At 50.4% G+C, this 17,234-nt stretch overlaps 1 protein-coding gene across 1 annotated transcript in view; it reads left to right on the top strand.

Annotated features, from left to right (window-relative positions):
• Positions 1-15,755, top strand: part of CPEB3 (cytoplasmic polyadenylation element binding protein 3) — a 144,374-nt gene extending 128,619 nt beyond the window's left edge. Inside the window, exon 9 of the mRNA XM_029059668.2 lies at positions 10,039-15,755. Coding sequence (XP_028915501.1) covers positions 10,039-10,266 — 228 coding nt within the window. The 3' untranslated portion in view covers positions 10,267-15,755. The remainder of the gene's footprint in view (positions 1-10,038) is intronic.
• The last annotated feature ends 1,479 nt before the right edge of the window (positions 15,756-17,234 follow it).

Here is a 17,234-nt window from a genome sequence, read left to right on the forward strand (position 1 = left end):
CTGATGGCATCTGGCCCTTTGGGAAAGAAAGGTGACGTGCCCATCAGTGATCAGAGCAGCCCAGCCCTGGCAGAGAGCCTTGTCACAGCAATTCAGTGTGTGGAAGGTGAATGCCCTTGGTGATGAATTTAAAATTCCTGGAGCAATTTGCAGCACCTCAGTAACAGCCTCTTGAGCTGTTATTGACATGGTTTTTTGTAGATGGGGAGTGGCTTTTTCCATTTCAAGCCTTTGTCATTTTGGAAAGTTACTTTGGATCGTCTGCCTTCTGCAGTGAATTTAGCCTGGCCAGAATGGAAAGCTCAGTATGAAGTCTGTCCAACTGTTATCACTGCTTCCTGTAATTATTGAGTCATTGGAGTTTGAAAAGAGATAGGATGGAAATAATCTAGGGGAAATAGACAATGGTGAACAGTTGTATTGATGCTAATTTCAACGGTCATACAAGTCACCATTTGAGACCAGAAGAGCTTTTTTCATGTTCCAGAGCAAACTCAGTTTGATCTTCAAAATGCAGGACCAAAAAGAGGCTGAATCCTATGAGTTTGCAGCCCTGAGGATTTCTTTTTAAGGTATTTGAGGTAAGCGCTGGCGTAGATACAGTCTAATCAAGTGGGATCTAATCCATGTCCTACATGGGGCTCACAGTCTTAATCCCCATTTAAAGATGAAGGAACGGAGGCCCAGAGAAGGTAAGGCACTTGGCTAAGGTGGTGGAGCTGGGATTAGAACCCAGGTCCTTTTAGGGACATCCAGAGGACTTGGTCTGAGAGGATTTGTATCAAGATGCCAAGTGTGGGTTAAAGAAAATTTTCTTCCAGCAATTCTCTAAGGCTTAACATCTACATCCCATTTTATCAGCTTTTCGGCGGGACAGGTGGGCTCAAACAGAGCTTTCAGGGCAGCACAGTAGGTAGAGAATCTGATTTTCCTCCATCTCACAGTGCCGGTGAATGGAGTTAGGAATGAGGCTGGAAATTAGTATTTCCCTAGATGGACACTGTACTAAATGCCGGGGTGGATACAAGCAGATCGGGTTGGACGCAGGACCTGTCCCACCTAGGGCTTGAAGCCTCAATCTCCATTTTACAGATGAAGTAACTGAGGCTCAGAGATGTGAAGTGATTTGCCATACAGCAGACAAGGGGCAGAGCTGGGATTAGAACCCGTGACCTGTCATGCTTTTATCCCTGCCCCCGGCCTTACTTTTGCCTCCTTCCTGGATTTGTGTGTGAGGGGGAATGGATGTTAGGGTAACTAGCTCTCCCATCTGTAGAGATACAACATGGCACGTGTCAGCTGTATTTATGGGGGTCCAGCTGTGGGCAGACCTCCCTGGGCACTTGGAAATTGCCAGGTTGTAATTTCCAGAGCACCCCCACACACTGGTTGCAACCTGCCTGTAAAATTGCCGAATTTGTTACCGAATTATACTTTCCAAGCCTTTACAGTGCTCTGCCCACACTAAATAAATACGATTAAATTGATTGAAGTAAGGCTCCAAGATCTAACCTTGGATCACCTCTCCAGTGACCAGTGCCTCCTCCTGGAAGCCTTCCCCTATTTGGTTTTTTTTATAGTACTTGTTCAGGGCTTACCATGCTTTACTAAGTGCTGGGTTAGATACAAGATAATCAGGTTGGACACAGTCCCTGTCCCACATAGGGCTCACAGCCATAATCCCCATTTTACAGATGAGGGAACTGAGGTGTAGAAAAGTGATTAGCCCTAGGCCACGCAGCAGAAAAGTGGCAGAACAGAGATTAGAATCCAGGTCCTTCTGACTCCCAGGCCATGCTGCTACTATAGTCTGACCATCCTCCAACTCACTAATAAAATTATCGATCCACTCCATCTCCCTCAATCATTCTTATCACTGCCACCTCCGGGCATCGGGACGTATATCGTCCGTGAGCCTACCCCGAGCCCACCCTTGGGCCGGGAGATCTCTGAGGGCAGATTCTCTATTTGTATTCTGTCTCTGTGCAAATTTAGCCAGGGACGTCCCGGGTTTGAGGACTTGGAGACTATCCAGCCGTTGTGCCTGGTTGCTGATAAACAACAGTTCAGTCCAGTGGGTCTTGGAATGGGGTCTGGTCACTTTTCACAGAACCCCAAATCGCTGGTGACGTAAGCGCCACATTCTTCCTTTCTCCCTCCCCCCCTTCCTTCTGGACTCTTTAAACTTCCATGGGACTTGATTTGGTGATGTGCAAAATGGGGCGAGGAGAGTAGGACTTCTTGGGAGACTGAGGAGGACACCGAGGTGAAGAGATGACAGTGAGATGGGGTCTCCGGCTATTTTTGGTCCTTCCCTGGACTCTTTCCGGCCGGAAGCTATCTTTTTCGCCTGCGACCTGGCATTTGATCGTATCTTGGAGCGTGTCATGTGATGCCTCTAAGTTTTGCCCTTTGAAGGCAGCCCTAGTCCCCCGGCACCGTAGCCGAATCGTGACCTGACCGCTTACCTTGATGGCTGTGATGTTCCTGTTGACTTTTGGATTTTCTCTATCACCACCGTAGTTCATCCTTCACTAGCCATTCCGAAATGGAGTCTCCCAGCTGGAGCAAGGGTGGGCTTCAGTCCTAGACCGCCTCCCTTCACACACACACACACACACACACACACACACACACTAAATGTAGTTATGGTGCTCTGCCTGGGCACAGGGTGTGACGAGTGAGTAGATTGGCAGGACTGCTGCACATGACAAAGGATCGGTCAAGTTTTTTCGCCAACAGGGCCCGCTTACGGGCAGAGCGACCACAACAGAGTGCTGATGTTATGCCATAGTGCCTGGACTTGGAGGGCAGTGCTTTGGTAGCCACGGAGGTCTTTCCCTCTGCCATTCACTTTAGCTGGGCTAGCTGGGCCCGTCCACCTCTCATAGTCACCTAGTAAGATTTATAGTATTTATTAAGCGCTTACTGAGTGCAGAGCACTGTACTCAATGCTGGAAAAAAATAGGTGAGAATTGGACACGGTCCCTGTCCCTCAGGGACGGTATTTATTAAGCATTTCCTACAATAGTGGCATTTGTTAAGCACCTACTATGTGTCAGGCGCTGTTCTAAATGCTGGGGTGGATACGGGATAATCATTTGGACACAGTCCCTGTCCCACATGGGGCTCGCGGTCGTAATACCCATTTTTCAGATGAGGTACCTGAGACATGGAGAAGCAAAGTCATTTGCCTAAGGTCACCCCGCAGTCAAGTGGTCGAGCTGGGATTAGAACCCAGGTCCTCCTGACTCCCGAGACCATGCTCTATCCACTAGACCACACTGCTTCACCATGTGCCCAGCTCTGTACTAAGCACTTGGGTAGATTCAAGAGGCAGTTCTTGGGTCAGAAACCTTCACCGCTGGGGATGGTCTCTATCTGTTGCTCAATTGTACTTTCCAAGCGCTTCGTACAGTGCTCTGCACACAGTAAGCGCTCAGTAAATGTGATCGAGTGAATGAAATGGATGAAATATAGCCCCAAGAGGCAGAGCCAGAACTCAAACTCCGGACTCTCAGTTTCCAGTCCCAGTTTGGACTCTGGGCCAAAATGGCAGCCTCCTTGATGGTGAGGCAGCTTTGGCGGGCTTTTGGGCTTGTATCAGGGCTAGCTCAGGGGATGGGCAGTTGCTTTTTCAACCATCAGTGGGGGATTTGTAGAAGCCCAGGGGCGAGACTGGGGTGAAGAGTTAAGGCAACATAAGCTCGAAAGTCAAGCTTGTCCTTCCTTTTGTTTGTGGTACTTGTTAGGTGCTCACTACGTGTCAGACACTGTTCTAAGCCCTGAGGTAGGTACAAGATAATGGTTGGACACAGTCCCTATCCCTCAGAGGGCTCACAGTCTATCGGAGGGAGAAAGATAATAATAATTATGGTATTTAAGCATTTATTACGTGCCAGGCACTGTACTAAGCGGAGATGAGGTACCTGAGGCAGAGAGAAGTGAAGCGACTTGCCTAAGGTCACACAGCAGGCAAGTGGCAGAGTGAGGATTAGAACCCGGGACCTGTGATTCTTTCCACTAGGCCATACTGCCTCGCAGACTTTAGTTGGTCAATCCACATGGCCCATCTGTGAAGGTGGTTTAATGGGGGGTCAGAGAGTCACAGTAATGGCTTAATCAGCTTCTGATATTGTCTAGATTATATCTCTTCTGAAGGACAAGTGGGGTCGTGGTCACGGGTTCTAATCCTGACTGACACTTGTCTGCTGTATGACCTTGGGCAAGTCACTTCACTGCTCTGTGCCTCCGTTAAGTCATCTGTAAAATGGGGATTGAGACTGTGAGCCCCCGTGGGACAGGGACTATGTCCAACCTGATTTGCCTTTATCTACCCCAGCGCTTGCTATGGGTGCTTGGCACATAGTAAGCACTTAACAAATACCATAATTATTATTATTTTTATAATTATTGAGATCCCTTCCCTTCCATTCTGCCTTTCTGAGAATGTCTTGGGGATGGAGAACATCTAACCCTTTTAGGTTTTCACTGCACTTGATTGCACTGCTAGTTTTTGTTCTTAAAATACCCCAGGAAAGCCATTTCCCAAGGGTGTCAGTCCTAGGCATCTGGGTCCAGGAGGGTGCCCGGCAGTATGATTTTTCCAGAGAGGCAGACAGGTACAGTCAAGGGGCCCCACCCAAGAGTTTGGCGGGAGTCCTGAAATTGCTACCCCATTCAAGTTTTAGACATTGCTGCCCAAAAGACCTAGATAAATGCCTAAAAAGGAGCAGCGAAACTCAATACTCTGATATTCTGGATAATCAACACTCCTCCTACCCCCCACACCCACTGTCTTAAAGAGAAAAAAAAGAGAAGGCTTTCACGAGGCAAGAACTGAAAACTTTGTGATATGGTAGTTGTGTTTTGGAGATGCACCTTGTTATGGAAAACTGTGTTGAAGAAGTCACTGAGCCAAGAGAAGGAGGCTGTGAATTTGGTTTTTCATCCTTAAAATATATTTTTAAGACTTTCAGAACAGTACATACCTCAAGTGGATAATATCGTGTGAACCTGCCATTTTATAAAAATGAATACATAGTTTGGTCCAAAATGGTGAGCTCTTGAAGAACCTGGACGTAAAACCATGCTGTGAAAACTGTACGGATCGAGGCAGGATCAACTTCCGTGATTGGGCAGGCTGACATTTGGCCAAATCAACCAATCAGTTGTATTTATTGAGCGCTCACTGTGTGTCGAACACTGTACTAAGGTCTTGGGAGAGTACATTCCCTTCCCACAACAAGCTTAGAGTCTAGAGGGCAGATGAATTGCATAGTCTAAATTACGCATGACCATGTAAAGATCACTCCGCTCCATGCCAGCCATCCAGTACTTGCATGCAAGCCTTGAGTGAGTGAGCCTCTTGCATCCTACCGCATTTTCTGCGCTTGGCTCAATAATGAACTGAACAGGAGAGAACTCTAATGCATCCCGAAGTGGTAAGGGCTGATCGGCACAGTACCGATGAGCGCCTACTTCTTCCACCTCCACTTTCCACTCTGTTTCTCTACGTTAGTGACTGGGCCCAGTGCTTTCACTGGGTCCTGGGGCTTTTCAGGAACACGCCGGGTAATCGCTAACAGTGTTAAAATAAGCTTAAATGGTGTCAGTTTGGGCCAGATGTGCTTTGATATTCTGTGTCCAGAAGCAGTTGTAGTAATCATAGTATTTATTAAGTGCTCTGTGGAGCACTGTACTGAGCACTGGAAAAGAGTATTAAGTGGGAAGTAGACCCAGACCCTGGCCTTCGAAGGGCTCGCAAGCAGTGTCACCAGAGGACACTTAAAAGGCACAATGAGTTGTTGGAAATCCACGATTGGCAAGACTCTGTCAACTAACATCTCAAATTTTCCCCTCTAATAAGCCAGTGAGGATCTATCTTCGTGAGTATCTCTGCTCAAAGAGCCTCATATTTCCATTTTTCCCCCCTCCCAACCCTTTAGGGGCCTTCTCCAAAAATTGGTCCAAACCCCTTTGAATCTTCTGAGAATTTCAGCCACACAACTTCCTGTAGATTCAAATTCCATGGGCTTAGAGAAGCAGTGTGGCCTAATGAAAAGTTCACGGGTCTGAGAGTCAGAGATCCTGGGTTCTAATCCCGGCTCTGCCGCTTACCTGCTGGGTGACCTTGGACGAGTCACTTTGCTTTGCCTCAGTTCCCTCATCTGCAGCATGGGAATTCAGTACCTGTTTTCCCTCCTCCTAGCCTTTCCCCACATGGGACCTCTTGATCTTGCATGTACCCCATTGCTTAGCGTAGTGCTTGGCCCATAGTAAGTCCTTAACGAATGCAGCTATAATTATATTAGTATCATCACTGAAGTATTATTATTATTACTACCCTCTGTGGGCTGAAGAAGAATTTCTTTCACTTTGAAGAGTCCACCTTGAAGCTTCTTTGGGAGTCCCCTGTTTTCAGTGGTCGGGGATTTGGTGCTCAACCGTTATGTGGGTACCACGTCCACCTTTCATGATGTGGCAGGCTTCAGCGGTGTTCTTTCTCAGCCTGCCTCTTTCCAGCCTGAAAAGTGATCGTCTTTTCTGTTTATCCAGCTCTACCCTGCTCTCGGCTTCGTTCCCCCTCTCGGTACCATCACCGGCTCCGTTAAGCTCTTCCTAGGATAAGGCGCTCTGTTCTAGAAATACAGGCTATTTTCGACCATATGTAACTGGCTGCTTTTCAGGGTATGAAAGTTTAAATGTGGGTGTGTTTGGGGGGAGGAGAGGGAGGCATAAGGCAGGGATGAACTGGTCCCCTGGGATTCTAGGAAAATCTGAGGAGAACAGTTCGTGGGTGGGCCACTTCTGGCCCCAAGTGGCAAGTTGGTTGCCCGGGGTGCCGCTTTTTCAAAATCTTTATGAAGATCTAAATGTATTATGACCACTGGCTCCCCTCCCTCTGCAAACTTGTTGACCCATTAAAGCAGGTTGGGTTTTCCTAAACCTGCAGATTCTCCTGCTTTGCCAGACACAGATTTGAGACTCGTTGATCTTTAACTCTAAGGGTAATTCACTGCCGTTTCACCAGCCCTTGGGGTCCAGGGGCTTATGTGGATGAGAAATGGCATGGCCTAATGACAAAAGCAGAGCTCTGGGAGTCAAGGGGACCTGGGTTTTAAGTTGGGCTCTGCCATTTGTCTTCAGTGTGACCTTGGCCAAGTGACTTAACTTCTCTGTGCCCGTTACCTTATTTGTACAGTGGGGATTAAAACTGTGAGCCCTGACAGAGACCTAGGAAGCACTAAACAAATACCATAATAATTACTGTTACAGTCAAGAGTTGTTACTTATAATAATTTGATATTTATTAAGGGATTTCTATATGCCTAAGCATTATGTGAAGTGCCAGGGTAGATTTAGAACCACTTTCTGTCTTATACAAGACTCACGATTTAAGAGATGGGAGAAGACCTGGTAACTATCTTATCATTTTCTCCCAGTTCCTTCATATGACTCCATTTTTCTTCCCATCCAGTTTATCAGCCTCCTCTTTTTACTACAGTCTGATCTAGTTTCTACTACCAGTGGGAAACGGAAAACAATTTGGGCACGGGAAACTTGTAATATCTTTCTGAGCCAAGATCAACCCGACCCTCTCAAGCTACCTCCCTTTTCATCCCTGGGTTCACCACTTACCCCATAGTCATTAAGTGACTATTTCCTAGCCAGCTTCCTGCCTTTAATATATTGAATATATTTATTGGATCTACTTATCGGTTCTGTTTATATTTAGAATTTAGTTTGGGCCTCTCTTAGGTGTTTGTCACAGCTTTTTGGGGTGCATTTATTTTCCGGACCACCCTTTATGGACTTCCCTGGGATGAACTTTCCATTTCTTAATGGAATTCGTTCTTTTCATTCAGTCGTATTTATTGAGCATTTACTGTGTGCAGAGCACTGTACTAAGAGATTGGGAGAGCGCAGTGTAACAATAAACTGACACGTTCCCTGCCCACAACGAGCTTACTCTTCTAGTGAGCCATATCTACCTAACCTGGTTTTGCTGTTCTGTGGTTGGCATTTTACCTGGGTGTCTAGTGTGCTTTTTATTTTTAACAGCTCCAGGCTCCCTTGTTCCTTTAGTGCCTTTTTATTAACGGTATTTGTCGAACGCTTACCGTGTGCCAGGCACTGTACTGAGCACTGGGGTAGGTACAAGCTTATCAGGTTGTACACAGTCCATGTCCCACATGGGTGCACAGTCTTAATCCCCATTTTACAGATGAGATAACTGAGACCCAGAGAAGTTAAGTGGCTTGCCCAAGTTCACACAAGTGGCGGAGCCAGGAGTAGAACCCAGGGCCTGGCTCCCAAACCCGCGCTCTATCCACTAGGCCATACTGCTGCCCAGCACTTTTCAGCTTCTTCCTAACTGTGGTTCAAATTCCATTCCAGTCCCCCGTCCGAGGTCGAAGAGTGTCGGTTTTCGTTGGGATTGGGGGCCTCCCTTTGGTTAACCGTTTTCAATTGCATAGTGGTCTCTAGTGCAGAGTGGCTCACCCACCTTGAGGAAAACTCCCATCCCTGCATACATTCTGAGCTTCTTGCAGGCAGGGATCGCATCTACCAACTCCGTTGTACTTTCACGAGCACTTCACACGGGGCTCTTCTGCACCTTGTAAGCGCCTCATAAACATCCTCGATTCCTGTTTGCGGGCCCTGACCGAATCTGTGCACATAGTCGTTTCTTTTTTTTAATGAAGAAAAGTTAATCGCTCACGAGGCGTCCAGCACCGTGTTAGGTGCTGGGGTAAATACAAGTTCATCAAGTGGGACAGAGACTCTGTCCCACATGGGGCTCATAGTCAAGTAGGATGGAGGACAGGTATTGAATGCGCTTTTTACAGTCGTAGAGAAGTTGAGTGACTTGCCCAGGGTCACACAGCAGGCAAGCGGGGTTAATGAGGATTAGAACCCAGGGCCTCTGGCTCCCAGGCCGGGGCTTTATCCACTAGGCCATGCCGTTCCCTATTAATAGAGCTTTTATTCTCAAAGCATCCTCCGTCCGCACCCGGGGCATTCTCTGTGTGGGCCACCGGGGCCCTTGACCGCCTCCTTAATGACTCCCTCGGCCCCCCAGTTCTGCCGCCCTTGTCTGTTAACCACACGTCTGTTCTCGCGCCTGTGGGTCAGGAGATCCTGGCGCTGGGCACTCATGGGATGCCAGGGGAAGGGATTTATATGCATTGCTTCCCAGACGATACACCTTGCCCTACAGTTGGGCCTCCGCCTCCACTTTCTAATTGCTACTTGAGTCGGGGACTAGTCTGTGGTTAAATTACCTGTTTGAGCAATGAATCAATCAAGTGACGGCATTTTCTGAGCGCTTACTTTGTGCAGAGCACTGTGCTCATGGCCCGAGGGAGTACAATGCGATCGCTTTGAATGAATGAATGATAGTGACTGTTAAGCACCGGCAGGCATTGTTCTGAGTGCCGGGGTAGATAGAAGCCAATCGGGTGGGACACAGTCCTTGCCCCACCTGGAGCTCGCCGTCTTGATCCCCATTTTCCAGAGGAGGTCACTGAGGCCCAGAGAAGTGAAGTGACTGGCCCAGGGTCACACAGCAGGCAAGTGGCAGAGCCGGGATTAGAACCCAGGTCCTCCTGACTCCCCGGCCCGGGCTCTGTCCTCCGGGCCACGTTGTTTTGTGGGGCTCCTGAATGGACCGGATCGCTCGCTAGCTTGACCGCCTCAGACCAAGCCCCCCATTTTGAGAGCTAGCCCCGTGGGCTCCGTTCCCCGCCGGGGCTCTCCTGGGTCCCGGGGGCGACTCCCTCCAAGCTGACCTGCCCCGGGACTCCGCCGCCCCGCAGATGGGAGCGAGCAGCTCGTGCTCCTGCCGGGCAGCGAAGACCGGGGCCGTGCCCGCCGTTTGGGTCTGTGCCGCCATCCCCGAGCGGACGGCGAGACGGGCCCCGGTCCCGGTCTGCTCCTAGCGTCTGCGGGTCACCTGGCTCGGGGAGTGGGGCCCCTCCCGGCGGTGCGGGGAGTCCCAACGAGTCGTTTCTCTCTCTTTCCTCTCTGGCCCAGGTGGAAGTGAAGCCATATGTGCTGGACGACCAGTTGTGCGACGAATGCCAGGGCACGCGCTGTGGCGGGAAGTTTGCCCCGTTCTTCTGTGCCAATGTGACCTGTCTGCAGTATTACTGCGAATACTGCTGGGCCAGCATCCACTCGCGGGCCGGGCGGGAGTTCCACAAACCACTGGTGAAGGAGGGAGGCGACCGCCCGCGCCACGTCCCCTTCCGTTGGAGCTGAGCGCGTTCGTCCCTGGTGGCTTGGACCGGAGCTGAGAATGGAGGAGGAAGAGGAGGAGGAAGAGGTGGAGAAGGAGGGAAAGGGCGGGCACCGCTGCCCCGGGGCTCCCGGGATTCTGGAAATCTGTGCATTTGCTCTCTACGTTGAAGAAGAGATGGGTCTTTGTTCTTATGTGATGTATTCTTTTCCAGTCTCATTTACCGAACCTAGCGTCCCGTAGAATGCAAACCTGCAGAGTCACTGTTCCGATTTGCACTTTGATTCCCACGTCGTCTGCTTGGTACCTTAATTTCTCCCCCGAGACCTGTCACTAGTGACAGGATGTAGAGACCGCCGTGCTCACCGGCTCCGTCGGCTCGATCTCTGTGTGACCGTTCTTTTTTATTCTGATTCTTTTTAACCTGGAGCATGCACTTATTTTCAGAAACAGAGTGGCCCCTAGAAGATGATTTACCAAAGGTAATTACTCCTGAGTAGGTGGAAGATGTAGCAGAAACATCCTAGACCTTCAGCAGTCATTAGTTTGGCTCATTCAGCGTAGGACTAACCCACGAGGAAAGACACCTTATTTAGCTGTTCTCCAATTGGATTTGTAAGGATGATACCTCATAAGCTGGATTGGTTGGTTTTTTGGGTTTTTTTTTTTTGGTTGGTTTTTGGTTGGTTGGTTTTGTTTTTCAACCTCGTTGTCGTGTTGCTGAGGGTTTCTTTTGTTGTGCGTTTTTATTTTGAGTTTTTTTTGTGTGGGGCGGCGGTTAGAACTTTTTAGTGTTATGTAAATGTATGCTGCAATAGCTTTTGCTGCTATTAAAATGGTATCGTTAATACCATAATACTCGATTCAGGCTAGGGTATCAGTGGGGGAAAAAAAAAAAAGACGTGCGATTTGGACCCAGTCACGGCTGCCGAGGGGAGAGGCGTCTGGGGGATGGGAAAGCTTCTGAGGAAGGGGTCAGGATTCTTGACTGCATGTTTACTTAACCAGATTGCTGCATGCAATAAGTTCTCTATCTAACGTCTAAGCGTATCCTCCCCCAGCCCTCCCCCGAGATGCCCCGACAGAGGGTCGACGGAGACTACGGAAGACTCCTCCGATTTGTTTCGTTCGGGGAGGGGAGGGGGCCGTGGCCAAAAATCTAATGGGAAAAAAAAAAAAATCAGACCCCCGCGGGAGGAAGCCGAGCTTCTGGGATCCCAACTGGACCCTCCCGGCGCAAACCGATATTACGTCCCACCGAAGAAACTAGATGTAGGATCTTCTCCAACACCGATCTGTGTGAATGATAGATGAAGTACTTCTGCGGTGCTGTTCTATATCGTGCAATTTATTTTATATAGTCAAGGTGATTATGTCTAGTACTGTGATCAAAATGAACTGTTAACCCCCTCCGTGTCACAGAGTTAACCAACTGGACCGTTCACAAAGTGGTAGGTAAAGACCACCGAGAGAGCTCTTAGTTAAAAGGAAAACCGAAATCTCCAAATCGCTTCCACCGCGGAAGGTGGCGTCCCACCTCGCTCCGAAGGGCAAAGAGCTTGTTTTTGCTTCTCCACGCCACTCATCCGTTAACCACGGAGAGACGGGCCGAGGCCCTCGGGCACGTTTGAGGAGAGTCACGGGCAGAAGGAGGAAGAGACGCGTAATGCCCCGAGGAAGGTATCGGCGAAGAAGTCGTCTTTCCCGATCACGGAGTCACTCCTCAACGTACCCGGACGCATCCCGCGAAGCCGGACCGCGAGGACGCGCTGACGTGGCGGACGCCCTCTCGTTTCTTTAGGCCGCCTGGCGGGGCCACGCGGACAGAGAGGGTGGTCGACACGAGCCAGTTGAGCTGGGGAAGGATTTTGAGAGGCGATGCCCGCCGCGGGGGGCCTCCCCTTCCACCCGTGGTTGGCAGCTCGGGGCACCGTCCGACCGGGTGCGGCGCGACAGCAGCGGTTGCGGTGGTCGTGCGTGTTGCGTGTGCGACGATAGCCTCGTTCGGTCTTAAGCGAGTCCGTTCTTTGCGTTTTTTTGGTTTCATTTTTATCCCGTGTCGGGTGGCGATCATTGGCTCTGAAAGCTTTTGTTTTCTCCAAGGGGAAAAAGATGGGCTTTTTTGGGTGTGTGGTTGGTTTTTAACTGGTCTCGAATGCTTCTTCGAGTTCTCCCTTTGGAGGTGACCTCGGGCCGAGGGACAGGAAGGTCGCTTTCCTCAGCCCAGGGTTTACATCAGTTTCTCTCTCTCTCTGGGTTTGGTTTTCATCCGTCTGAGACGTTTTGTTATGCACTACAACTATTAATATTACTATTATTGACTACTACTTTTTGTATCTAGACAGTTTTCAATAGTGGCTGATGAAGATTTTTTTTTTTAAGGGAAAAGGCATGCTTTCTGACTGACATGATCTTTTGCAATACCTCAATTTTGAAATATAGGAAAGAAAATGATATTTTCTAAGTAAGTTTATTCAGAAAATATATATATTAATTTAATTCTGCAAGAAAATGATTTAACAGATGGGTAACTTTATTTTTTTCATGCTTATTTGCGTTTTTGGAAATGACGAAGCTAGAGCTTTGTAACTGTAATATTAAATCCTAGCAAACCTACAGAAATCTACCTAAGCGAACGAAGCAAAACTTTTTAAAGAAACACCCCTCTTTCGGGTGCCCCGGAAACAAAGAGGCCGGAAGATAGGGAGCAGAAAAGTCGAGCTAACAGCGAAGGAACGACCCCGTCGTGAAGAATGGTTTGTAAGAACCCAACTCCATCTGGTGCTGAGAGCGGTGGAAAGGCGGCGAAAACAGATATTTTTTTTGTTTCCCCCCCTTAATTTGTATATTTATAATCAAGCGTTGATTCCGCACGACTGACCAGAATTGTGAAAGAGTTCTTCCGTTGGTATTTTTTTATGAATAACTTTTTTTTAGTTGACGAAACGATGAGCACGTCCCCCTTCGGCTGGGGGTACGGAGCCGCCCGGGCGCTCCAGGTTCTTTTCGGGAGAAGGTCCTCCGAGCCAGTGATTTTTTTTTATTTTTTATTTTTTTTGTTGGTTGGTTTTGGTTCTGGTTTTTGGTTTGGTAACCTACAAAGGTGGTCGGTACTAAAGCCTGGCTGGGGCCTTGGGGCCCAGGGGCCCCGATCGTGGCCTTGACACTTGAACTGGTCGACTTTTATTTTATTTTATTTTTTCCGAAGGCGATAACCTAACCTCGACTCTTTGTTGTTATGTGCAATACTGTTTGTACTGTTTGTATAAAAATAGAAAAAGCAAAGAAAAAAAGGCATAAATCTTTATTGCAGATTTATTTTCCTTGCAAACTTTAGACATTGTGATTCACTGAGAGCATTTTTCTACTGTCAAATATGCACCTTTCTTCATGCTGGTATTTTTCAATAGGGATGTAGCCTTTGTACTGAGACAAATTTTCATTGTTATTTTTAGAAAGATTTTTTGCTAAGAAAAAAGATTAAACATATTTACATATTTTTCATTTTCTTTCGTATTTTCTTTAAAGAGCGCTTTCTCGATCATTACTCGAGTTGTGTCTGGGAGGGACTTTCCTATCTGGTCAATGTCATTAATATTATTTTGTATTTTTACTTGGAATAAATTAATTTTATGATGCTAATTCTTTAAAGGTTTATTTTTTTTTCATCTTCGGTTATTTTCGAAGCTAAAGATCTTTGTAATCTTGTTACTAAAGTGTCTAGTTTTTTGAAACGCAGAGCTTTATGTATTAACCTGCTGATGTGGTTTACAGTAGCGCGACGGTAACGGCGACGGTTCCGTGAGGCGACGGAGAGTGTAACGGATAATCGGGCAATAAAAAGGACAGAACGAAGCAGAAAATGGGCTACCTGGACCAGCCTTTATCTTTCTCGGAGGGGCTCAGGATCAGGCTAGGGTGGTCGCGGTCGAGCTCGGCGGCCGGGCCGGGCCACGCTCGCCCAGAAACCCCGGGGCCCGTCTCCCGCCGGGGGCCGCGTTATCGGCCGCTCTCCACGCCGGGGGCCGGGCTGGGATGGGTCCCCGCCCTCGCCTGCCCCCACGGTGCCCCGTTCCTCTCCAACGGGCAGCCGGGCCCACCTGCTTGGCGAATCTGCCCATCCTCTCCTCTCCCTGCCCTTCCCTCCCCTTCTCCGCCGTCAGAGCCAGAGGCCCCTCGGTCTGGTCCCGAAAGACGGAGCTCCGAGAGGCAGGGCAAGCTCCCCCGGGGGGGCTCGGACGTTCCCGCCCGTCTCCGATCCCCTCTCCCGGGGCCCGGCGGCCGGAGGAACTGGGGTCGGCGGAGTCGGCCGCCCTCCCTCGTCGTGGGCCGACCGGGCCGCGTGGCGGACTTCCAGTTCGGACTCACGTCCCAATCCCCACCGTGGCTCTGCGGCGGTCACCGAGCCGGGCCGGCGAGAGGCCGAACCGGAAAGCCGTCCCCGAGTCGGGCCGAAATCCCCTCTCCGGGGAGCGCTCTCTTAGCCCGGCGGGGGAGCGGCTGGGCCGACTCAACTAGCTGACGCGTTTTTGCGGATCCGACTTTCTCTCTCAGGTCGGCGAGCGAGTGGTTCTGAACCGGGAACCGTTTCCACGGTATTCTCTGAGCGTCGTGACCTCTCTGCCCGCCAGGTCCAAGGGAGAGATGGGTCGCGGATGAGTACTCGCGGACGAGGACCGACGTTCTCTGGGGGTAGCCTGGTTTAGATGGGCAACTGCCGCTTTTTAGACGGACGCGTGCGGCCCGCGCGTGCCCGCCCGACCTCCCTGTCTCCCAGCCTCCCCCCTCAGTCTCGGCCCCTACCGCAGAGTATTGCAGAACCGCTGCCGGCGAAGACCCTACCCCGACAAGGGTCCTGGCCGGGAGGTTCGCTGGGCTTTTCTGGGTCACTCACCTGGAGTTAGCTTGTGGGATGTATTAAAGTGCTTCTGACGTGCTAAGCGCTGGGCTGAGCTCTGGGGTAGACGCACGAGAGTCGGCTCGGGAGCCCGTGGGAAACCAGATGAGGAAACCGAGGCACGGCGAGGTTAGGCGGCTCGCCCGGGGGCGGCGGAGCCGGGGGCGGACGCCCCGTCGCGGGCTCTTCCCGCTAGGCCACGCTGCCTTTACGTTTAGGTGAAGACCAAGTTTAGCAACGAGTAGAAAACTAGGGTGCTAAACCAGGACGCTGATTTCTGCTATTCTTTCTGGACGTAGTTCCGTTGGGGTACGAAGTATTAGGTATTTGTAATTTTGCTGTCGAAATAACGGCCGTGACTTTTAAGAGCGTCACGGCTAAGACTCTGTATCTGTTTTTCAACTAACAGCCGGTTTTCAATGTACCATATCTTCGATGACATGTTCTCCTCGCTTGTTTTTGCCTTCTCGGCGTGAACTGATGCTTGTCTGGAGCTGCAATACTATGACTAGCCGTGGCACGCGATGCTGCTTTCGCTTACAACTGCTGAAACTTTGTCGTTTGGACTTTAGTTTTTCTGTAACAACAACGTATTAAACCCGGTTGTACAAAGCACTGATGCCTGTCGTCCTTTGCACAGGTGAGGGGGAGGCCTGTCGGACCCCCGTCGACGTGGACGGCCGCGGCCCACGCCCCGGCCGGGCCCCCCCCAGCCTCCGGCCCGAGTCACGCCGTCCCAGCCGGGTCGCGACCTCCCGATTTTCCCCCCGCCCCTCCCGGGGGGGCCCGTCGACTCGGGGAGCGAGGCTGGAGTGGGAAGGTGGGACGGTGAGGGGGGCCGGCGGCGGCGGCGGGAGGCGTCGGTCTAAGCCGGTTCCACGCTGGGGTCGAACAGACCGACAAAAATCCATTTCGGCCTCACTTCGGCCTCACCTGCTTTAGGCCAAAGAAGTCTTCCCCGTGGTCTGAGTTCGGGGCGGGGAGGCCCGAGTTTCCCGGGGGGACGGTTTTCTCGGGGACCTGGGATCAGAACCCGGGTCCTGCTGATTCCCAGGCCCGGGCTCTAACCGCTAGGCCTCGCCGCTTGCCAACCTTCGCCACAGAGGTTGGATGACGGAGGCAGCTGCCGCCTGCAACAGCTGGGCAGTTTGTGGGCGGTCCCCGAAGATGCACACTTTGGTCTGGGCCTGTCGGGTCTTCACGAAGCCAGGCTGGTGGCTTTCTGATGCATTCTGGTCTTGATGGGTGATACGCTGGCAGCGCTCAGAACAGTGTTTGGCACATAGTAAGCGCTTGATAAATACCGTCGTTATTTTCTGGGCTTTCTCCGCTCCCCCCCCCCCAATGATCAAAGGTTATCGAGTCTCCTCTTTCCTTCTATATCCTCTCCCCCTCCTAACTTCCCAATTGCTATTCATTCAGTCCTATTTATTGAGCGCTTACCGTGTGCAGAGCACTGTACTAAGCGCTTGGGAGAGGTCAATACGCAGTACCGATCTCCTCCCGTCTCTCAGATCTGCAACCTTTGACTCTCTCCTCCACTCCTCTTTTAATCCTCATCCCCACGTTCAGTCTGGGGCGCGTCTTGCCGGTTCTTTCTTCCCATTTCCAGGATCCGCCCCTTCTCCAAACCACCACCCTGCTGCCTCGAGGACCTGTCATATTCTAAAGCGTCTCCTACAGCAGCCTCCTCAAAGCCTTTCCTGCCTCCAGACTTCCCTCTTTCAAGACAATATCAGGATTGTTTTTCTATAATGATAATAATATTGGTATCTGTTAAGCCCTTACTATGTGCCCGGCCCTGTTCTAAGCGCTGGGGGAGATACAAGGTAATCAGGTTCTCCCATGTGGGGCTCACAGTCTTCAACCCCATTGTACAGATGAGGTCGCTGAGGCCCAGAGAGGTGAAGTGACTGGCCCTAGGTCACACAGCTGACAAGCGGCGGAGGAGGGATTAGAACCCGGGACCTTTGACTCCCGAGCCTGGGCTCTTTCCGCTAAGCCACGCTGCTTCTCCAGAACAGAATCGAAACGGAATCGAACCCACGTCTCTCCAACTCAAAAACCTCTAGCGGTCACCCCTTCTTCACAACA

Source organism: Ornithorhynchus anatinus, chromosome 3 (assembly GCF_004115215.2).
Source record: "Ornithorhynchus anatinus isolate Pmale09 chromosome 3, mOrnAna1.pri.v4, whole genome shotgun sequence".
Taxonomy (NCBI): Eukaryota; Metazoa; Chordata; class Mammalia; order Monotremata; family Ornithorhynchidae; genus Ornithorhynchus; species Ornithorhynchus anatinus.